The 23,733-nt window shown below is 38.8% G+C and overlaps 1 protein-coding gene across 2 annotated transcripts in view; it reads right to left on the reverse strand.

The window, feature by feature from the left end:
* Positions 1–23,733, reverse strand: part of igf2bp1 (insulin like growth factor 2 mRNA binding protein 1) — a 94,309-nt gene that overhangs the window by 22,870 nt on the left and 47,706 nt on the right. For both annotated transcript variants that reach the window (XM_008113503.3, XM_062958171.1), the window contains exons 3-9: positions 14,539–14,587; positions 12,079–12,130; positions 11,075–11,138; positions 3,693–3,974; positions 2,924–3,058; positions 2,158–2,280; positions 473–608 (exon numbers count right to left, since the gene is read on the reverse strand). In XM_008113503.3, coding sequence (XP_008111710.1) covers positions 473–608; positions 2,158–2,280; positions 2,924–3,058; positions 3,693–3,974; positions 11,075–11,138; positions 12,079–12,130; positions 14,539–14,587 — 841 coding nt within the window. The remainder of the gene's footprint in view (positions 1–472; positions 609–2,157; positions 2,281–2,923; positions 3,059–3,692; positions 3,975–11,074; positions 11,139–12,078; positions 12,131–14,538; positions 14,588–23,733) is intronic.

Consider the following 23,733-nt stretch of genomic DNA (forward strand, 5'->3'; position numbering starts at 1 on the left):
TGTATGTGCGCACACATTTCATCCAGCCACTCTGTTTTAAGTTACCCTTCCTGCAGTATTCTGTTCTAGCATTGCTAGTTGTTTTTTCCCAGTATGATTAGATAACTACTCCCTGAATCCAAAGTCAGCAGTGGATATGCTAGTTGGGGGATTTCAGAGAGATACAATACAAACGGTAACTTTTCTAAACTCTAACAGAGGGGTGAGTAAAGTCCATGGGCCACATGTGACCACAAGAACATTTTATTGGCCATGTAGCTTCTTCTCAAGAGAAGGAATATATATTGCTTTGGCCCAGGGCCATACTGAAATTAAGCCCCGATTAGTACAAATCCACTAATAATTTCCACAATCTTTTGATAAAAAGCCATTCATCCCTGACTATACAGGCTATACTTGTTGATGATGAGCTATCATATGATTTTAACAGACTGCATAGGGGAAAGAAGAGGAGGGACAAGAATATGCTTACACTCATAGCTGCCACATCATTCTCATAGGCTTCCCTCACTTTCTTCATGATTTCTTGCTCAGCTCGGCAGCAGTTCTCAATTGAGCCCTTGACTGTGATGGTTCTTTCAGGGTTATACAGTGTCAAGTCCTGCAACCTGGGGAGCAAGACAAAAAAGAGGGAGAAATACATCACAGTTTTGTACTTGTCTACCACAAAAACAAATGACATGTCTCCTTGCAAAGTCTCAGAATGCAACTCCCCAAGGCCAACAAAAAGGATTTTAGTATCTTGGACAGAAAACCCAACAAGCACCTCATTCTGTCCCTTTGCCATTAAAAATTACAGGTTGAGCATCCCCCATTATTAGGATTTCTGAAATCCTCCAGAATCCCAAATGGTCCACGTGGGTGGCTGACATAGTGAAACTTTTGCTTTTTAGTGGTTCAATGTATATTGACGTTATATCATGCAAAATTATTTTAAATATTGTATAAAATTATATTCAGAATATTCTAAAGTTACGGTATACATGAGGCATAAATGAATTCCCTGTTTAGACTTCTCCAAACTATCTCATTATAGACATCTATGAAAGCCAACAAAATCAAACATTTTATAATCATCAGAAATGAAAGTAGCACAGTTTAAATCAATTTTATGCTTTTAAATATGTCTTTATTTTATTTCCATCATGTCAACTTTTAAAAATATGAGGAATGGTACATTACAGCAGACTACTGTAAAGACTGCACATATTGCATCATATTCGTGCAACACAAGCCAACAAGTTACTTTGCTTCAGATATAATTTTAGGTCATCCTTATAGAGTTTTTTGCACTGAATTGAGATCTGTGCTTATTTTTTCTCTTTCACGTGGAGTTTGCAATGAGGCTAATTACATAATAAATGCATTTATGCACTGATTTCAATAGAATCTAATTAATCACAAGCCAACAAGTATTTTTCATCAAATATCATTTCATGTCATTCTTATAGTTTTTTGCACTGAATTCAGATCTGTGTTTATTTTTTCTCTATCACATGTAGTTTTTGCGACGCGGCTAATTAAATAATTAATGCATTTACACACTGATTTCAATAGAATCTAATTGATTTCAGTGCGTAAATGCAATAATTATTTGATTAGCCTCATAGCAAAATCTACTCGTGATAAAAAAAAATAAACACAGATCTGAATTCAGCGCAAAAAACCGCTATAAGAATGACCTAAAATTATATCTAATGAAAAATACTTGTTGGCTTTTGTAATTAATAAATAACTATCAATTTGCTGCCTTTCCATGATTGCCCAAAGGGGCTGCCTCAGTATATCTAATGGTATGCCTGGCCCTGAGTAGAAACCATGCCAAGATGCTCCTATGACAGGTGACTCTTACAGACACCATTCATTTTATATAATTGACCCATGGCACTTACAGCACACTACATAAGTAGATGACAGACCCAGGAAAAGACTGCATGGTGTCTCATCTATTAATAAGGGATATGTGGAAGGAGGCAGGATCTACACCAAACAACTATTTACCTTATCATGGATCTGAGGCTACATAATAAGGGAGCTGATGGGTATAATCTCTCGTGTTTTAATTGTTTTAAAGGGCCAGCTCAATTTCAGAAGAGGACAAAATAAGAAAAGAGGGAAAAGAGAAATGGAGGGACAGAGGCAAGCAAAAATCCTTACGAGGAGATTGTGATCTTTGTCTCTGTGTCCTGCTCCACCTTCTTCAGGTTCCGGCCCTCTTTGCCAATCAGACGTCCCACAAAGTTGTTATGGGCTAGGATTTTCAAAGGCACTTCATCAGCACTAGGAGGAAAAGGGGAGGAGGTGAATTTAAAGGCTTGTAAAACTCCCTTCAATCCCAAACCTTTGTAAAGTTCATGAGTCCAAAAACCTGCAGTCCTCTGCTACATTAGAATTTGGAAAATTACTTTTTTGGTCGGTATATTGGCTACCACAGCCTTCCAATCTGCAGGGCCACTAATCATGCTGCAAATTGTAATCTAAAACAGCAAGGTATCCAAGTTCTCTTCTATCCTGTCTTCCTCTTGAGATTATTTCAGGCCTTCACTTAGCCTCCTCAAAGCCTTAGGTTTGTTACAGAAAGTTGAACAGATCAGTCAACTCTTGAGTTGATCCAGGACAGGGTCAAAATCTTATACAGGTATTGCATGATCACAGAGTAATATGAGTTTTATAAAGTGATGAGTCTTGGGAAAAAGGTATAATTTTAAAAAGCAAATGAGTGGTGGAGAATCCCACACTTCTCAAAGCAAACTGATAATATATTCTTTCCCCTCAGATATTGATCATGCTGGTTGGGAATGATGTGAATTGTAAACAGGAATATTAGGGATGTGCCATATTAGGGAAGTACTAGAAGTAGTCTTGGGACATACACTGAAAAGTCCCACATCAACCCTTTGCACCAACAATATCACAGCCGTACGTCTTAGTATCCTTTGCCTCTTTCTGCATGATTTCCAAGATCATCTTGCAAGCAGCAGAGCAGCCTTCTGGGGTCGAATGGATGCTTATTGCTTTCTCTGCTGCCCCAGCATTTTCCTTCCGGTGCACATCAATTCTGCATGACAAGGAGAAGGGAGACAGAAGTCATCTGAGTTAACAAAACGTGGAACTCAAAATCCCAATTAGTCCAGAACCTGGAAGTAATGTATTACAAACGATATCACCTGTAATGTAATTAACCAAATAGTAATACATTATTGTTTCTTATCAAATGTCATGTAGCACATATTAACACTGTTACTCTTTTGGCACAACAAGTAACAATTACTAATTACTTCTACAGTGTTGCCAGGTGTCATTTGTGAGGATATGGGACCATTTTTGTATTGTTCAAGGTGCATTTATAAAGAGACATTAAAGTTATATAAAAATAATGTGATAGTAATACATAAAAGAATGAGCCACTTTTTTCAATTACAAAGAATGCCAGTGTATTTAATTCTTCCTAAAAAATAAAAAATAAGCTACTATTAAAAAGTAATGATGTTATTTCTGGTTGTATTTATTTTGTAATACCAACCACATAATGTTGATATACGAGGCAGAAAATCCCATAAAAAGCACCTCCCCATTTTTAGCAGTATGATAATATCAAAGTTTAAACTCAACAATTCACTGCCTTTCAATCCTCAACCTATTGGCAGAGCTGGCCCTAGTGAAGGGGGTGAAGCAAACAGGCAGGGTCTTACTTAGATTGTGTCTGCTTGGTTATGTTGCGGATGGTGGCACCTTCTTTGCCAATAATAGCTCCCACGTATTGGGTGGGAACAAGAAGTCGGAGGGGGATGTCTACTGGCTGTTGCTTCACAGGGGCTCCTGAAGCCACAGGAGAACCTTGCCTGGGGGCACCCCGGTTCCCAAAACCTCCTCGACGCCCATTCTCTGCGCCCTGCACAGTTTGTTCATCAGGGATGTAGGAAACCTTCAGTGCATGATTTTCCAGTTGGTGTCCATTGAGCTTCATGATGGCTCTGAAGAGGAAGCAGAGAAGAACAATAACTTAGTTGACTTTATATATCTTTTCCATTACTTCTGATGTGCAGGCTTAAAGTGCAGTCACCTAAGTAAGGAAAAAGAATGGCTATCTACTCTTTCTACAGATATAGGACCAAGGTGTGTGAGTCACAGAGACCACAAATTACTGAAATATTTACATATGTAGTTTTACAGACACATCCTGCTGAGTTCAATATGACGTCTTGTCAAGAAAGTGTGTGTAGGCTGCGCAACATTCATCTCTCCAATACAAAAGGTAGCCTGCACACAAAGGTAACAAAACACATTCTGTCGGAGAGACCAAACACTTAGCGAAATGAATATGAATGATTTTTCCATTGTAAGAGTAATGGAAGCATATTTTTATATATACAGATTGTGTATTCCTTATCAAAAATGCTAGGACCAGAAGTGTTCCACATTTTAAAAAGATTTTGGAATACTTGCATCTACATAATGAAATATCTTAGAGATAGGACCAAGTATAAAAACTAATTTTTTATGTATCACATATATCTTATATACATAGACTGAAGGTGATTTTAAAAAAAACAACGTTTCAATAATTTTGTACATGAAACAAGGTTTGTATAAATGGAACCAACAGAAAGCAATAATTCTCTCAGCCATTCATGTGGACAATTTTGGATTTTGGAATTCTGGATAAGGAATACTCAAGTCTGCACAGTACTTTCATACAAAAACTCTGTAATAACAACAAAAATAACCATTTTACTATTTCATTTCAACATAAGATTGCTAAGGACATTCCAAAGACATTAAATTAATATTATTAATAGCAGGACAACCAATTAAGCCAATACATTACTGGAACCCAAAAACTGATTAATCCCTTGAAATCCATATGTGAATTGAAGTCTTGCCATTACGGAGCACATATTCCTGACCAACAGATTCCAATGCAGCAATAAGAGTAGATGTCATAACCAGCCAAACTACCTGTCAAGAATCCAGACTAGTGTGAAGTCCAAGTAATGTTTGGTTTCCATCTGACACAACAGACATTTTGAAAAGCATGTATGTGCCCCAAGAAACAATCTGATTCTTAAGTGGCCAACAATAACGTATCCCCTTGACATTATTGCCACATACCTTTCACTGTAATTTTCCTCCAGTATTTAGAAAAACTACTTTTTGGTTACAGTAGGCCAGGATGAACTTATTGACTAGAGTGTTCTGGGAGTAGTAGATCAAAAAAATAATTTTTAGGCACTCCTTTCTCAATCTACTTTCAATAAGGAAATGAGAAACTACAGCACATGTGCATAGAAATAAATGTGGTCATTGCTAATAGCCAACACGGATTTACCAAAAACAAATCATGCCAGACTAATCTGATCTCTTTTTTATATGATTTAATTTGTTTTATGACTTGCTTTATTGTTGATTGATTTGTGTTATTGTTACGTTTTATATTGTCTGTTTTGCATGGCCCCATGTAAGCCGCCCCGAGTCCCCTTGGGGAGATGGGGCGGGGTATAAAAATAAAATTATTATTATTATATTATTATTACTTTTTCGATAGAGTTACGAGTTGGATCGATACAGGGAATGCCGTGGATGTAGTGTACCTGGATTTCAGTAAGGCCTTCGACAAAGTCCCCCACGACCTTCTGGCAAACAAACTAGTAAAACGTGGGCTAGACAAAACTACGGTGAGGTGGATCTGTAATTGGCTAAGCGAACGAACCCAAAGGGTGCTCACCAATGCGTCATCTTCATCTTGGAATGAAGTCACAAGTGGAGTGCCGCAGGGTTCCGTCCTGGGCCCGGTTCTGTTCAACATCTTTATTAACGACTTAGACGAAGGGTTAGAAGGCACGATCATCAAGTTTGAAGACGACACCAAACTGGGAGGGATAGCTAACACTCCAGAAGACAGGAGCAGAATTCAAAATAATCTTGATAGAGAGATGGGTCGAAACTAACAAAATGAAGTTCAACAGGGACAAATGCAAGATACTCCACTTCGGCAGAAAAAAATGGAATGCAAAGATACAGAATGGAGGACGCCTGGCTCGACAGCAGTACGTGTGAAAAAGATCTTGGGAGTCCTCGTGGCCAATAAGATAAACATGAGCCAACAATGTGATGTGGCTGCTAAAAAAGCCAACGGGATTCTGGCCTGCATAAATAGGGGTATAGCATCTAGATCTAGGGAAGTCATGCTCCCTCTCTATTCTGCCTTGGTCAGACCACACCTGGAATACTGTGTCCAATTTTGGGCACCACAGTTGAAGGGAGATGTTGACAAGCTGGAAAGCGTCCAGAGGAGGGCAACTAAAATGATCAAGGTTCTGGAGAACAAGCCCTATGAGGAGCAGCTTAAAGAACTGGGCATGTTTAGCCTGCAAAAGAGAAGGCTGAGAGGAGACATGATAGCCATGTAAATACGTGAAGGGTAGTCATAGGGAGGAGGGAGCAAGCTTGTTTTCTGCTGCCCTGCAGACTAGGATGCGGAACAATGGCTTCAAACTACAGGAAAGGAGATTCCACCTGACCATCAGGAAGAACTTCCTCACTGTGAGAGCTGTTCAGCAGTGGAACTCTCTGCCCCAGAGAGTGGTGGAGGCTCCATCTTTAGAGGAATTTAAACAGAGGCTGGATGACCATCTGTCAGGGGTGCTTTGAATGCAATTTTCCTGCTTCTTGGCAAGGGGTTGGACTGGATGGCCCATGTGGTCTCTTCCAACTCTACTATTCTATGATTCTATGATTCTGATTCTACAGGGTTCCAACAGTTATACAGAAAGTGGAGTAATACCCCGATGTCTTGCAGTTCCACTCTGCTATCTATAGATGGCGGTATTAGCATGAAGAACGCTCTCTCATGAGACAACCTGATATCCATTCAAGCATCCCAGGACACGGACGCTGCTACCTTTTAACCAGATATCTGAATTCTAGATTTGGAATTGGTGTAATCACCTTGTTTTTACATATGTATCATGAGAACCAAGAGTGATTTCCAGATAGGAATCCTTCCTATTGCTTTTAATTATACCAAGTTGGCTCCCTCTCTACCTTCCTTCAGGAAACAACTGAAGACTTGGATGTTTCGGCAGGCCTTTGGAGATATAGTCATTAATTAATCAGCCCCAGAGGGTTTTTAATAATCTATCCCGTTTTTATTACGATTTTACCATTTATGTATTTTAAATGCAATTTTTTATCCTGTATTTTTGTTTTAATTGATATATTGTATTACCGTTTTATCTTTTTATAGTGTGATTTGTATTATGTTGCTTATGTTTTGTTCTATGTTGTTTGGGCCTCTGCCCCATGTAAGCCGCCCCGAGTCTCCACGGGGAGATGGTGGCGGGGTATAAATAAAGTTTATTATTATTATTATTATTATTATTATTATTATTATTATTATTATCTATCAAAACAGCATTATATAGGCTTCATGTGGTATCCAGGCCACAGCTGACCACTTTATCTATCTCCTACCATCCTATTTTTAAGTCCAGAGTTTGGGCCAGAAAAACTAAAACCCAGATTCACAAACACCAGTAAGCTTAACTTAGTTCAATAAATAGTTCAGTTTTTAAATAGTTCAGTTTTGTGGGCAGTCGGAGAAGCAGTTTGACCTTTTTTTACCTGATAAAATTTCAACCAAGGAAATCACTTAGGGGTCACATTTTAATGATGGACAAGACCAAAGTCAAAGCTTGGGGGGGGGGGGGGTAAATTCTACCTACTGCAAAAAGTATGGTACAATCTCATCTATATCTAATAAGAAGTTAGACAATTCAGACAATTCAGTTTAGCTTGTTCACAATTATTGTGTTGTCTTCTACTAAATCCCCCCCCCCACCCCAAGATAAATGTGCATAGTTAAAAGGAACAGCTCCTGGTCACGCAGCTGGTTAAAACCGCTAAGCTGCTGAACTTGCTGACCAAAAGGTTGGCAGTTTGAATCCGGGGCACGGGGTGAGCTCCTGCTGTTAGTAAGTAAGTAAGTAAGTAACTTTATTCTTATACCCCGCCACCATCTCCCGACAGAGACTCGGGGCGGCTAACAAAACAAATACAACAGTTAAAACACATTACAGCAAATAAAACCACAATAAAATTGACACTATAAAACAATACATTACAATGATCATAAAACTCATTTAAAAGCATAAAATGAGTACAGACATAGTAAAATGGAATGAACCACCAGGTTAATGGAGGGGGGTAGTATGGAGGGGACATTTGAACTAAAGTGAAGTAATATTGTTATAAAGTGCTGTGGGACAAACGACAAGATGGGAAAAAAATTAATCGTTTACAGGGGATGGGCACTTTAATTATAAAGTGGGAACAGTGCGTGAGAAATATATTGAATTAATTTAGGACATAGGGACTGACTTATTAAATGAGCAGCAAAAAAAACAAGTTTTTAACTGCTTTAAGCTGTTAGCCCCAGCTTCTGCCAACCTAGCAGTTTGAAAACATGCAAATGTGAGTAGACAAACAGGTACCGCTCCGGGGGGAAGGTAACAGCACTCCATGCAGTCATGTGACCTTGGAGGCGTCTATGGACAACGCCGGCTCTTCAGCTTAGAAATGGAGATGAGCACCAATCCCCAGAGTCGGACACGACTGGACTTAATGTCAAGGGAAACCCTTTACCTAAAAGCAACAGCACCTCCAATTTTAAAGCAAACACCTTCTCTATCATTCAATAGGAGTTATCCAGAAGCAGACATTAAAATATACAAGCCAATCAGAGCATACATAATCATTATACTGAACTAGCACAGGGATATGACTATCTCTCAGTCTCCAAACTATTGCATTTCACTGAATCCCACCTGCATTTTCTCCCTGCCAATGTTTCATATTGTCCTGCAAGGCTTTTATGCATTCAGTTATTTCATTTGTTGATTTGGTATGGTAGTCCCATGTGTTTTAAATTTATCTTTGTTTTCATACTTATTTATACATTTTCCTAGACTACACACTACTATTGATTAAAAAGGGACTGTGCATTTTAAAAAAATAACTAAGGATTTTAGGTGCATACTGTGATGTGTGTACTTTATTTCTCCATAAGTCTTACAAACAAACATTCTTGAGAAGAGTTTATTACATGAAAGCCTAAGAAGCAAGAAAATGTTGCTTCCACATGATAAGTATGGAAATGTTGCAAGAATAATATCTCAGCTCATTTCAACAATGCTGATTATTTAGTTACATTAAATGATTATCAAGTGAGAGATAATGATGCTTCGTGGTAATTGTTGTTGTGTACCTGCAAATAATTTCTGGCTGATAGCATCCCTTAGGAGAATCTACCATGGATTTTTCTTGGCAAGATCTGTTCAGAGGGAAATTGATTTTGTCCTCCTCTGAAGCTGAGAGAATGTGACTTGCCCAAGATCACTCAGTTGGTTTCCATAGCCGAGCACTGTGAGCAGGGATTCAAACACTGGTCTCTAATCATTGCCCACTCCTCAAACCACTATGTTATGCAAACCCTACTTATCAGTAGCAGAGAAAAACAAATATCTCCAAAAAGTAACAAGGCAACCCAGAAAGTTCCAAGGACTTGCAGGGCAACAGGGACATTCCAAAAACTAACAAGGCTGTCTAAAACGTTTCACAGATTTCTGAAGATAACACAAAAAATGCAGAGCAGGCATAAAAAGACACAAGGAAGCCAGAAGTAGTCAAAATGCATCTGAACAAACAGGTTTCTGCCTATGACCTATACAGACCTGGTGACAACAAACATTTATCTCACGAACTGCATCAGATAAGAGGCAAAAAGTCAGGTGCTAAAATGAGAGGACAGGTCCAATTCTCCAATTAAGTAGCCCTGTGAGCCAGATTGGACCTATGCTTTGGAAATTCCATATCCCTGGCCAAGAGGACTTTTACAATATTGTATAGATTTGTTTTTTCTAAACTATCGGGACACTTTCTGGGTGTAAGATAAAGCATCTATTTAGTCCAGGCACACACAACCTGGGGCTCTCTATATGTTTTGGACTTCAGATTTCAGAATTCCTGATGATTGAAAAAGCTGGTTAGGGCTTCTGGGAGTTGGAGTCTCAAAACCTGGAGGCTCACAGGCTGTGCAGGCCTGATTTAGACAATGGTGACGATAAGAAAGTACGGCTGTGTCACTGTGGCTTAGCAACTAAACTGTATAGATTTAGATTAGCAATAAAAGAGAGCTGATGTGCACGGCGATTTCTTCTAGATAGACTGAGAATCCAAAAAATCAACAAGTCCAAAAATAATAACTGCAACAAATGTATAAGGTAGCCTCAGGTAAATAACCGCTGTACGTTTCTCAACACCAACTAACTGTTCGGAAACAAAAGTGGGAAAGAGCCACTGGCCTCATGTCCTGTTTATGAACGTCACATAGGCATTTAGCAGGCTACTGATGGAATAAAATGCTGTATCAGAGTGACCTTTGGTCTGACCCAGCAAAATCATTTTGTCTTTCAAAGTCAGCACTCTAATCTGCAATGCAGAGAGTAACAGTGCTGTCTTACTTTACAGGGTTGTTGTAGGGATTATGTTGTGCTCATTCCAGATGGTACTAACTGGTATTTTGAACTATCAATAATTTGGATCCTATCCAAAAACACAGGAAACAATCAGTGAGCCATTTTTGGCATATTTCAAGCAGTGCCGCTTTTCGTAATTGAACTATCTATGGCAATTTCATTTAGCTGTTCTGTCAGTCTATTTGAACTTTCTTCCAAAGTTCCTCTCACCACTGGGTCTACTGTTGTTGTTACACCCATTAGCAATAGCAAAAGTAGTTGTACTTTGTGTAGATTTAAAAAGGGATAGAAACATTAAAATCACCAACTGTTAAAAAAAATAACAAGCAAAGTTTCAAGTTACAGAATAGTTCTCATCCTTGAAACATTGCTTGTTATTCTCTTAACAGTTGGTGCGAAGTTTTGTGCTTTTACTCTACAAGGATCAGGGACACATGTAATTCCCATTTTGTAATTGAGAAGACCACCATTTATGCTCTCAGACACATCCAAAGCCAAACACGATATAACTGCAGAACTATACAACACTTTTAACTTACTGCCTGGTCTGTTCTCGGTTGGAGTAGGTGACATTGACAACCGCTGTCTCGCTGTCTGTATTCACTTACACAAAGAAGAAAAGTATGTGTTAGCTAAAACAGACATAATCACTATTTTTATTATTTGATTGTTGTTTATTCCAATATAGAATAAGCTAATTTACACTTACCCAGAACCTGCATTTCCGAAATGACCTAAGTTTCTGGCCCCAAAAATGTATCAAATGCCATTTTAACACACATATATGTTATTTATTTATTTTTAATCATGTCAGAAGCAACTTGAGAACATGCTGCAAGTCGCTTCTGGTGTGAGAGAATTGGCTGTCTTCAGTGACGTTGTCCAGGGGACACCCGGATGTGTTACCATCCTGCTAGGCGGCTTCTCTCATGTCCCCGCAAGCTAGAGCTGATAGATGGGAGCTCACCCCATCTCGCAGATTTGAACCGCCAACCTTCAGGTCAGCAACCCAACCTTCAGGTCAGCAGTTCAACTGGCACAAGGGTTTAACCCATTACTCCACCGCATGTCCTTACACACATATATGTTAAAATGCATACATGTTAAAATGAATCAAAACAACTGATTTCAAGATATCATTTAAAAAATACATTTATGGGACAGACTTTTAAAAAATGATATTACTGGGCAAACAGGATGGGCAGATATATGAAAGAAAACATGATCTCATGCATAAGTGCTTAAGTAACAAGGTTAGTGGGATCTAGTATCAGGTAATGTTTATAGCTGCATTTCCTGTCTTGCTACACTCCAAATTTTTGAACAATTCTCATAATCCTTGACCATACCCCATGATGTGTGCTCTTATGGATGTTATTCTCCACAAGACCAAGATACTACCAAGTTAGGGAAAGTGTATGAATATAATTAGAGTCTGATTTGAATAGAACAAGAGACTGCTTTGTCTATCTCAAATTCAATGTCCTGATTTTCACCTTTTTGCTTCAAGACCAACCTGTATAGACGCTCTGACATTCCTTACCTTGTTCACAGTTTTCCACAGTACCATACTGGGCTAGCAATCCATCCAAAACCTATGTGTAAAAGAAAAAAGAAAATAGAGGCTGTGTTACCGTGACAATTCTTGCAAGTTAAAAATAATGATCTGAACATGTAATCATATTGCTGTATATAAAAATTATAATGCAACCTTTTGCAATTTGAATGCTTGTCTAATACATTTCAACATATTTCTTTCACTGGTTGCAGCAAAAAAACCCTGGTTCCAGCAGCTATTGGAACAGAGATGAACGATCTATGACCCATATATGCCCCACAGCAACTCTACTCCTCAAAACACTTGGAATCCCTTCAAGGGAGCCTCAAAAGCATAGATCCAGCCTGATCCACATTTCCAAAATTCACCACTGCCCAGTTGAGAAAACAAGTTCTCCTCCCTGTCTAAGCAGAAATAGCTTTGGAAGAGTGGATCCAACTGGATCCCTGCTATAAAAAGAGTTCTTCCTGTTTGTATATGCTTATTGAAAGAGAGACCATTGTGTGGGAGGGGAGGGGGTGGGGTGCATGCACACTGCGAGTATGTTTGAATTCACAATTTGTACAGAAGTAGAGGAGGAGACTGGCAGCGAGAGAGAAAAAAAGTAAGGTGGGATATGTAGCCTTTGTGGGGGAAGAAATATTATGAGGGAATGAACCCATAACACTTTTCTCTCGCTTTCATGTTATGCTCACATTTAAAAAATAATAATATGTAGTACTGAAGATCTTAAGGAAGAATGACTGTGGGGTGGAATTGGCTCTGCCAGCATTGTACCTTTCTGGCCTCCAAGACAACTTGTGCTACAATATAATTTGTCTTTAATGTGTTACAAGGCTCAATACATTTCTCTCTGAGGGAATGAGACCCCAAGTATCCACTGCTGTGGTAGGACATCTCCTAATAGCTTTCCACTCTTGTTAGGAGAACAATATAGTACCTCTTTCAAGAAACACTAATGTTTAAATATATTGAGTCCAATGCCTCAGATTTGGACTGCATCACATTTGACAGTAGAATGAGCAAAATTACCTAGACGGAGAGCAATGACTTTTGTCCCATTCATTCCAGTGAGTATATTCTAAACCAGTATCCAACCCATTTAGTTTATACCCTTTAAATACTCAATGTTTTCCTCTTGGAACAACCACAAATCCTGATACTACAATATTGTTCTCTGCCTTCAAGTAGCTTCTGATCTACAGCAATCCTAGGGTTTTCTTGGCAAAATTTGTTCAGAAGACTTTTGCCATAGCCTTCTTTTGAAGATGAGAAAATGTGACATGCTCAGTGGGTTTCAAGATCAAGTGAGATTTGAACTATGGTCTCAAACCACTTGGTTTTTTAAATTTCTTTAAGGTACAATATGTTGTCACACTGAAATTGAGAAACTATTAGACCAAGACCAAAATCCACAAGATATGTGAAACAATTAACAATGGTATCCTGGCTTTTGGACTACTTCACAATCCTCAGAGTAGCACCTCCCACAACTGGATGTCCTGCGAAAGTGAAATGTTGCTGAGTGACTATGCTAGAGGAAAGTACAGGCCAGGGATGTATAAGCAAAAGGGGCACCTAAGCGTGTTCTATCCAAATAAAATATGGTTAATTATTATGCACAAATAAAGTCACAGTAAACTAAGATATTTCCCTTTCATCTTTTCACGGGTCCAAACTTCTTTGCTTAGTGGCTAAGTACCTGTCATTGTTATCTAAAAGGTGAGTAGCTATCCTTCAACCAATCAATGCACTACAATGAGCAACAAATTTAGGAGAGCAGAGCTGGGGCAAAAGTTGATGGAAGAGAAATAAATCTGAAAATCCATCAAAACTATGTCATCACTAAGGCCTGCAGGTCAAATCTAGCCAACCAAGGGCTTTGCCCCAGCTCCCGCTATGCACACATATATGGCCAGCGCATGCATGTACGAAGCAGCGAGTGTGTGTATGTGACAAGGATGGGTGAATTTGAGCATTGGCAGATGTGTGGCACCAACACACATTTGGGTACTTTTACTGTATACAGTTGGGAAAACAGTATTTGGGGGAGGCTTTTATTGGATTGGGAAAACATTTTCTTCTGTTTTCAGGCTTTGGGGTATTATTTGGAGGCAGAACATGCAGAGAAAAAAAAAATGGGTGTGGAATTTCAGGGGACTATCTGGAGATTTTGGGAGCACAAAAATAGGTCCAGTGGCCTACAAGTTATGTTTTCCCCACTCTTGAGTTACATTGACAAAATGGTATGCAGCATTTTCTGGAAACACATATAAAGGATTAAAAATGGGTGAAATTGATACTTTTTACCCAAATCACAACAGATGCCTTGGAAAAAAATGGGGACTCTCACATTGCTTTTTCCCACCCACGCATTTCAAAAAACCACGGAAATGATTTGTTTTTACAGTCAATGTATTGTTTTCAGGTTCAAAAATATCTTACCTCCCATCGTAGTTGAGGGGGAATATTTCTAATCTGAATTTTCCGGCTCCTGAGATAAATAGAGAAAGAAGAAATTATTTAATTAGACATTAAGGTTCATTGTATCTTTAAATTGTTGCCTTTACTGAATATGAAGCAGAAACTATTATCTGGAACGGAGAAAATAGCTTTAAGATTGCTGGGACCACATTGTTTATGGGACCTACTCGGGGTTTTCTGTTTTGGTAGAGCCCATAGGCCCACTGCCTGGAGATGACTAAAAACTACAGAATGTTGACCCCAGAAATTTGTTCTTGAGTACCAGAACTTTTTTAAAAATCGTATTAGCAGCGACTTGAAAACATACTGCAAGTCGCTTCTAGTATAAGATAATTGGCTGTCTAGGTGTCTACAGAGACGTTGCCCAGGGGATGCCCAGATGTGTTACTAGGAGGCTTCTCTCATGTCCCCGCAAGCTAGAGTTGACAGATGAGAGCTCACTCTGTCTCACGGATTCGAACCATTAATCTTCACATCAGCAACCCAACCTTCAGGTCAGCAGTTCAGCCAGCACAAGGTTTAGCCCATTGCAACACCGTGGCTCCTAGTACCAGAATTGAATGAGGTTTACAGCCTTTCTAAATAAAACCCCACTCCTGGTTATTTCAAGCTTTCATAATTTCAATAATATAGCTACAGAATGAAGAAAGACATTTTGTTGCTGTTAATATTAATAACTAAGATCACCCAATCATCTTCCAACAGATCTCAGTCTATCTTCCTACCCAACCCTGAATTAAAGGAAACCCAAACAAAAAATGTTTTCATTTCATATGAATGACATAAACTAAATGTAAAAACGTATTTATATTAGACAATTTGGAATCAGATAAGAGAGGGGGACACCACTTGAACCACTTTTGTGAACTCTCTGTCTGGGAATTCTCAAGTGCCATTTTTATAAGTCTGGTAACATGCACTACTTTCTGATGAGAATATATATTAAGAAATGGATATCTGCAGAATCCACACACACTATAATCTCACAACACTCTCCTCCTGGCAAAAGAGAGGGAAAGGAGAACACAAAGGTGTGGCGGACCTTTCTAAACAGAAAAGACCAAAATGCTCTGCTAATTTCCCCTTAAGAAAATTGTCATTAACTCCTGGCACAATTTAGGAGCTTGTTTACACTGGCAAGCAAGTGGTAAATCTGATCAAGCCTACCAATTTCACTAAAATGTTATTTCGCTTTCTGCAAGACTTCCTGGTGGCTTTTCTGTTTCACTGATTCAATACTGAGCTCTCGTTTATGGAAAGTTATCAAATTTCCAACACTTGCTTGTGTAGTAGGGAAAATTCTATAAAAGTGCAGGGATTCCCTCTGGAGGTATCCAGCCAAACAGGTCTCTATAAGGTTGCAATCTTATATTGACTGGTGCTCTTCAAGTGTTTTCAACCACAACTTATACTCTCCGTGGTCACAGGGGCTGATTCAAATTGCAATCCAAAACATCTGGAGTATGTCAGATCAGCAGAGCCTGCTAGACATATTTGAGTAAGTTTCATTGAAATAAACTTAACTCTGAGTATTGATGAGGATGGGTGGCCCCAATCAAGCCCGTTTTTTACTTGCTAAATATTATGGTCTTCCCAGCACAAAAAACTGAAATGCCCATATGCCATACTACAATACGTGTGAGTTGCCAGAACTCTTAGGTAAAAAGCTCCCATTCACACAAAGTTAAGTTCCAGAAGTAAAGCTGTGAAACTGAAAACTGGTGGTATTCTGTCCATTTAATGGTAGTGTAGAAACAAAAATCAGCACTACCTAGTTATGTGACAAACAACCACAGCTGAAATTCCCACTTCTACACAAACAATAAAGGTACAGCACAGAAAACAGAGGTTCTCAACCTGTGGGTCCCCAGGTGTTTTGGCCTACAACTCCCAGAAATCCCAGTCAGTTTACTAACTGTTAGGATTTCTGGGAGTTGAAGGTGAAAACATCTGGGGACTCACAGGTTAAGAACCACTGAGCAAGAACTACTCAGTACAATCAAGTCCAAGTTGATGTACTTTCACTATGGATTGCTCTCCCTTCAGCAAATTAATAAATGAAAAGAGAGACACAGTGATAATGTACACATTATACTCAGTGTTCAATTCTGCCCCAAGTGCCCATATACTTCACATTTTATAAAGTTGGCTTGACTTCGGCAACAAATCTATTTAGAGTGGCCCCAGAGATTAACAGACTCAATTGGTTTTCAAAGGTCTGTAGAAACTCGTTTTACAGATTAAAAAATATGGCTCTTATCCAATCCAACCACCTGTAGTTGTGGCAGTGTGTGAAATGAAAAGGGGCAGTGATTTCCCTCTGACAACAACATGACAGTCTGAAACTGGAAAATGGCTTGTGTGCCTGCAGTCTAGATTGTTAAAATGTGCTTCTTAAAAATAATTGTTTTTCATCAATCTAAATGGCAGGTGCAAATGGCTCAATCCAGATCAAAACCATAGGTAAAATGTTGTGAATCAAAAAGTCCTGGTCTCACCTGGTTCTATGTGTTTCCTTTAGAGTAAATTTGGGGGCGTAGGTGCTACCAGCAATGTACTTGAATGAGAATCTGAGCATTCAGGTCTTATTATTGATAGTTGTAATCAGGAGGAATAAGTCTATAGATCTACAACCTTGGGCTTGTTGGATCATTGTCAGTCATTCCCCAGCAAGCCCCTTAGAGTTAGCAGTGGCCAATGCTTTATTTCTTCTGTCAGGGAAAGATATCAGTTACTATCAAAAAGTCAATGATGCAGACAGGATTTTAAAAAATCAACATTGCACCCAGAAAAACCAGGGTATTACCAGTATTAATATTTTCTGTACATGGTAGTAGAGTTTCTGGTTGCACAATTCTAGCTACTCCTAGATAAAACTGTTTTTTTGTTTCCGTGCATAAGCATATGAATAAAGCCAGATCTGAAAAAAAAATTTTTTTGCATTGCATTGCATTGCATTGAAACTGCCATAAATCTTTCAGCTTTCAGTGACACTATTTTATTTATTTATTTATTTATTTTTCAAACTTATATGCCGCCACTCCCCTAGGGCTCGGAGCGGCTTACAAGAACCGACTAAAATCAACAATTTAAAAAACATTTTAAAAACATCTTTAAAAAAAATCTTAAAAACATCCTAAAAGCACCTTTTAAAATATCAGCAACAGAACTCAAAAGCCTGCCGAAACAGGTGTGTCTTACATGCCCTGCGGAAGGCCAACAAGTCCCGCAAGGCACGGACTTCAGGTGGCAAGGTGTTCCACAGAGATGGCGCCACTACTGAAAAGGGTCTGCGTCTAGTTGCAGTTAGACGCAAGGTCTTAAAACTGGGGACTTCCAGCAGGTCTTGGTCCTCATTTGGTCATTTTAAAAGACTACTGTCCAAAAAAGTAACTTTTCAAAGCTCTGAAAAAATACACATGGATGGTAATGTTATATTATCTGAAATGTATGCATCTGTAAGTTTAACACTTAGCTATTGAGTTGACAGAGCTTGTGTCACCATAACAGACAATTTACTATTAGGTCTGGGGAAACATGATCATGTTGGTTTTACTGGACCTGTCAACAGCATATTCTTGATTATAAAGCACTACTGAGATGCCTTTAGGATTTAATGAGGATTAGAGGCAATGTTGTGCAGTTGTGTTACCTCCCTAGGCATTAGCCTGGATGGATGACATCTATTTCAGAGCTGAAAGGCTGGAGTAGTAGTTTCTCAAACTCTGCTCCTCCAGGTGTTTTGCACTTCAGCTCTCAGAAATCCCAGCCAGCTTACTAGCTGTTAGTAATTGTGGGAATTGAAGTCCAAAACGTCTGGAAGATCAGAAATTGAGAAACACTGGACTAAAGGATTCTAGGAACTACAGGAACTACAGTCCAAAGGCTCTTTCCAAATTATTTTCCCCTTGGTGCCTATAAAGCCTGGGACTGGGTAGGGAGGGAGTAGCTAGATCTAAATCTTCTAGGTCAAGATCAGTGGCTTTATGTGAACAGCAAAAACAGATTGCAGTTCAGATAAGAGAAGAATGAGAAGTGACATGATAGCTATCTTTTAATATCTGAAGGGAAGCCAAGTAGAAAATGGAACAAGCTTTCTTTTACTCTTCCAGAGAATAGAACACAATCCAGAAGATTCAAATTAAAGGAAAAGAACTTCCTCGCAATTATATTTCTCCCTCTCTTAAGATACTGTTTTAAAATTGGAATATATTGTCTTGGAGGGTAGAAGGCTCTCTAACTTTAGAGGTCTTTGGAGTGCTTTAACTGTGCCTTCCTGCATAGCAGGGGGTTGAACCAGGTATCCTGTGTGGTTCTTTCCATCTCTAAGATCTTATAATTCTAAGCAGAAAGAAAGCAATTCCCTGGGCTACCTGGCAAAAAGCAGGAGGCCAGGTTTCTAAAAATCTAAACCAGGTTTGATCCATTTTGAAGCTTCACAATGCCTGCTAACTATAGATATCAGTGCTGCATATGTCTGTTTCCCCCTGTGTCTGAATAAGAATCTAAAGCTTGACACATATTCTTTTAAAATCAATAGTTATTTAAAAGTTAGCAACTATGGCATACCTAGATCCTTTTCACTCCCAGGTACCTAATACCACACACGATCACATTTTTCACATCACCACCCAAGAGCCCCAACAGCTCTCAAAAGTCTACTTCCAAATGTACTTCCGTTCTTTTAGTCAAGTGGAAGTGGAGTCAGGTAAACTGCAACTCCGGGCTATCTCACTCCATATTATTTTTTTAACAGGGGATGTGTGGGGGAGGCTTGAGCAACACAGAAAAGGAGATCAAAGGCTGGTTGTGGTCTGTGGGTGTCACTTTCCTCACCCCTGTTTTAAATTAACCAATTACCCCTAAAATACAGTTTAGTATACAACTGGGTTGAAAAGAAACAGCAGCAGTGACAACAACAATAAAGGCAGAGCTGATTATCTAACAAGAAGTTAACCATGTTTACCAAACTGCTAAGCTGGAGGGTTAGCTTCTAAAAATCTTTCTGTGTCACTACTTCTTTTTTAAATGCTGGGCAGATGAATCCTGTAAAGATGGAGAGTCCATGACTGAAAATCTACCTGCTATGACATCCTGACATATAATAGCATATAATAACATATAATATATAATAATTATTTATTTATTTATATACCGCTCTATCTTCCCGAAGGAACTCAGGGCGGTTTCCAAAGAGTACAAATACAAATACAAATACAGAACAACATACAATAAAATATAACAAAAATACATCATTGATAAAACACAGCAATTTCAGTTAAAAAACAATTGCAGTGACATACACACATCAGTCAAGAAAGAAGATGTTAAGAAGGGCTTTTTAACCTCTACTTGCTTAACCTGTTCAAACTTCACTCTTCCTTTTGTTTCAATGGGAAGGAATACAAAAGAACCAGCTTCAAGATAGATACAGTGTGTCTCCTTCATTGGGGACAGGTAAGGGGCAATAACGATCAGCAACTGAAGAACTCTCCCCCCCCAACCCCAATTACATTCAGACTAGAGCATTATGAAAATTGTAGTCCAAAGAAGAAATTTTTCAAAGCTCTGAAGATGGAGAAGAAGCAATGGAAGTGGAGCATTTCCATCATGGCAATGAAAATGCCTGTGACACATGTATTATTGCATGTTATATGTTTGTTGTTTTTGTATGGTGTTCTATTTGGTTAGTTGTCCCCAAATGTTTTAATGTATCAAAAAAACCTTTGTTCCAATAAAAAATATTTAAATTTTAGTAATTCATGTATCAAAAGACTTCTTGCTCAAGAAGCACTGAACTTCTATTTATTTATCTGAGTTCCTGTTGAAACAGGGACTCAGCATGATCCACAAGATTAACCAAAAAGGAACAGATATAAGACCGAAAAAATTAACCTTGGGCTGAATTAAAAATGTATGAATTCCTTTTCCAGGAGCTTAGAATCGTTTAAGTTCAGATATTTATATTGTTTTAGTTATTAAGTAAAGGTAAAAGTTTCCCCTGATGTTAAGTCCAGTCGTGTTCAACTCTGGGGGTTGGTGCTCATCTCCATTTCCAAGTCGAAGAGTTGGCGCTGTCCACAGACAACTCCAAGGTCATGTGGCCGGCATGACTGCATGGAGCGCCATTACCATCCCGCTGAAGCGGCACCTATTGATCTACTCACATTTGCATGTTTTCGAACTGCTAAGTTGGCAGAAGCTGGAGCTGTTAGCTCCCCAGATTCAAACCTGCGACCTTTTGGTCCGCAAGTTCAGCAGCTCAGCGCTTCAACACACTGTGCTACCGGGGACTTTAGTTATTACTCGTCCAATAATTAATCCCACCTATCTTGAAAAACATCTGTTCTTTCTAGCATTTTATATAATTGTTTAATATAATATGACTTAACAATCATCATTTTCAACTAGTTTTTTTCCTAAAGTTTTTTTAATGCATGCATTTCATTTCATAAAATTATGCGGGAAATTTTTAAAAGCTTGCTAAAATGGAAGCAATCACCCCACTGCTCATGTGAAGGTATTCAGACTCTTCCAAATGTTAGTCCAAGCACACAAGGCAAGTGTGGTAGTCACCAGCCATATTTTCTAGTTCCCAGCTCCCTCAATCTCTTGGCTTCTACCACATCCTGTAGGAAAACCCAAGACATAATATCCAGCCTGCTAATGCTTGACGTTTTCAGGATTTCGGCCCCTGTCTCCTGCCGGCTCTTCAGAGCACTCTGAAAATCACATCCGTCGGAAGGAGATGGGGCGAGCAAAATTACACTCTGGGAGCGTCAGCTTGAATCTCAAGGGGTCAATAAAGAAAAGAGAGAGAATCTCTATAAAGAGCCATGGGATTGTCCATAAAACATGCTCTTGTTTTAATGGCCAGAGAAGATTGAGGGCAAGGGGGAGGGAAGAAGATAAAGAAAAAGGGCAAGGTAATATTTTAACAAGCACTCAATTGAGATAGCATCAAGCCAGGCCTCTTCTTCCTGTTTTTTTTCTGTTAGGAATTCCTGTTTCCCAAAATAGAATCTTTGGGAATTCTCAGTGCCAAAATTAACCCATCCTTCTATAACAGCTGCCACACGCCACTACAGGTGGACCATCTCCACTCTATCAGACATCCTGGACATTCCTAAATTCACCAAGCAGCTGCGACTCAGAGGCAGAGAAATGCAAATACTGAAACAGATCCGCGGGCATGTGTGTCACTCACTACCTGCTGTGACTATTTTTCGCAAGCAAATCCATATATTATCTATCTGTGCCTGTCACTTCCTGTGAATTCAGAAGCCCACACCCTTCTCTTCCCATGCAGCTCTGCATGCATGTCCATACCACTTAGCTATCACAGCACTTATTCTGATATACATCTCCTCCCATTCTATATACTATGTTACTTTGTTAGTGTGCACAGAAACAGATCCAACACACAGAGGCAGGAGATGTTTTAATCTTCTTAGCCATTGCCACTTTTTAAAAAAATCTAAAGTAATTATTGCCTCTGTACAGGCGCTATTGAAAGAGGGCTTGGCGTGCTCCATTAACAGCAATGGTGCCCCCACCGCCAGCAAAGCAGCAGCACGTTTTGGTTTAAAATGGCTGGAGGGGGATTTTACGCTTTTAAAAACTTTTTGTGGTCCTTGCTTGCAAGTTAAAAAATAAATGAGTTTTACCATATATGTGAGGATTTATTATCAAGTCAGTATATATAATGGGGGGCAGGAAAATCTGTTGTTAAGACTGCAATTCCCAGTAGCCCCAGCTGCATTCCAAAAATCTGGAGCTGTTAAGAAATTCCCACTAATAATGCACAGAAGTGAAGCAAGTTTTTGTCTATTTTAATATTAAGTCCTTTCTCATTTTTAGTTGAGCAGGTTGGTATTGATCCTATGTAGCCATATAACCTGGCAGAGAAGATAATACTTTAGGGTTGTTGTTTTTTTAAAGTGGCCATGGCTAATATTAAGAAAAGTGGCATGGCCATATTGGCAAAATATGAGAACGCTCCCAATTTAATGAACATAAGGTAACACTCATTGATAAAAATATGGTTATGTGCATGCATAAATACCCCCACATGCATGAACACATTCATTAGATTGGTGCATAATATTATAGTAATCCAAAATGTTCAAATTGGCTTCCAAAAAAAAAATTAACAAGTTCAAGTCATACAGATATTGTTGCAGAAACAGTTTTAAAATTCATATTGCTTTTAACTTTGACCAACAGTTTTGACTGCCTTCAGGGAAAGTGCACAAATTTACTCTTGTGTCTAAGACAAATTGGGGCAGGGGGAGGTCTGTCTTGAAGGAATTTTCTATTCCTTTTGTTCCAGATAATTTGGCAAAAGAAGAAAGGAACAATCTATGATGTAATGCGGGAGAACATACATTTTAATTTTTAATGAAAGCTTTTAGTTGATTAATCGTACCACTTAAATCGATTAAAGCTTCCAGCCTTAGCATCAACAAAACAACCAATAAAAACAATAGTAAGAATCCACTTTTATTCTATGATATACATTGAGCAAGAGTTTGAATTTCTCAGTGTGGGACTGCACAGCGTATGAGCCACCTTCCCTATAGATGTCTGGCAGAACTGGCTGGGGTAGGAATTGGTTAGACACATGTTTTCCTCTATCAACTTAAATCCCTCTGACCCCTTCCTATAGTACAGCATTCCTTACATTCCAGACTTCTTAAACAATGGCTCCTCCATTCATTTAGGGACATGGAACAGCATTCAAGCAAGAGATTTCATTACAATTTCCATCCCCCACCAAAAAAGAAGGGGGTGGGCGAAACAGGACAGAACTTTCCTTCCAATGAGAAACACATTTTTGCTTCCTTTAAGTTTTCCATTTTATATTACAGATCCCGCCAGACTAGCTAATATAACTAAAATTTGGGACTGATTTTTTTTTTTAGATTGTGTGTGTGTGTTTTTTTTAAAGATCTAATCATGTCTGAGTTTAAAGATTTTGTGTTCACATAATGAAAAGGGGGAGGGGGTAGAAGAGAAATTCAAAAAGATGTGTAGTGGGGAAACTGAAGAGACATGGCTTTCCTATAGAAATTTCTAAACTTACTTGAGTTGGAACTAGACTTAGTCATCTACTGGATACTGCTATTATATTCTAATCTTAGTTGGTCTTGGCTC

The sequence above is a fragment of the Anolis carolinensis genome, chromosome 6, assembly GCF_035594765.1.
Source record: "Anolis carolinensis isolate JA03-04 chromosome 6, rAnoCar3.1.pri, whole genome shotgun sequence".
NCBI lineage: Eukaryota > Metazoa > Chordata > Lepidosauria > Squamata > Dactyloidae > Anolis > Anolis carolinensis.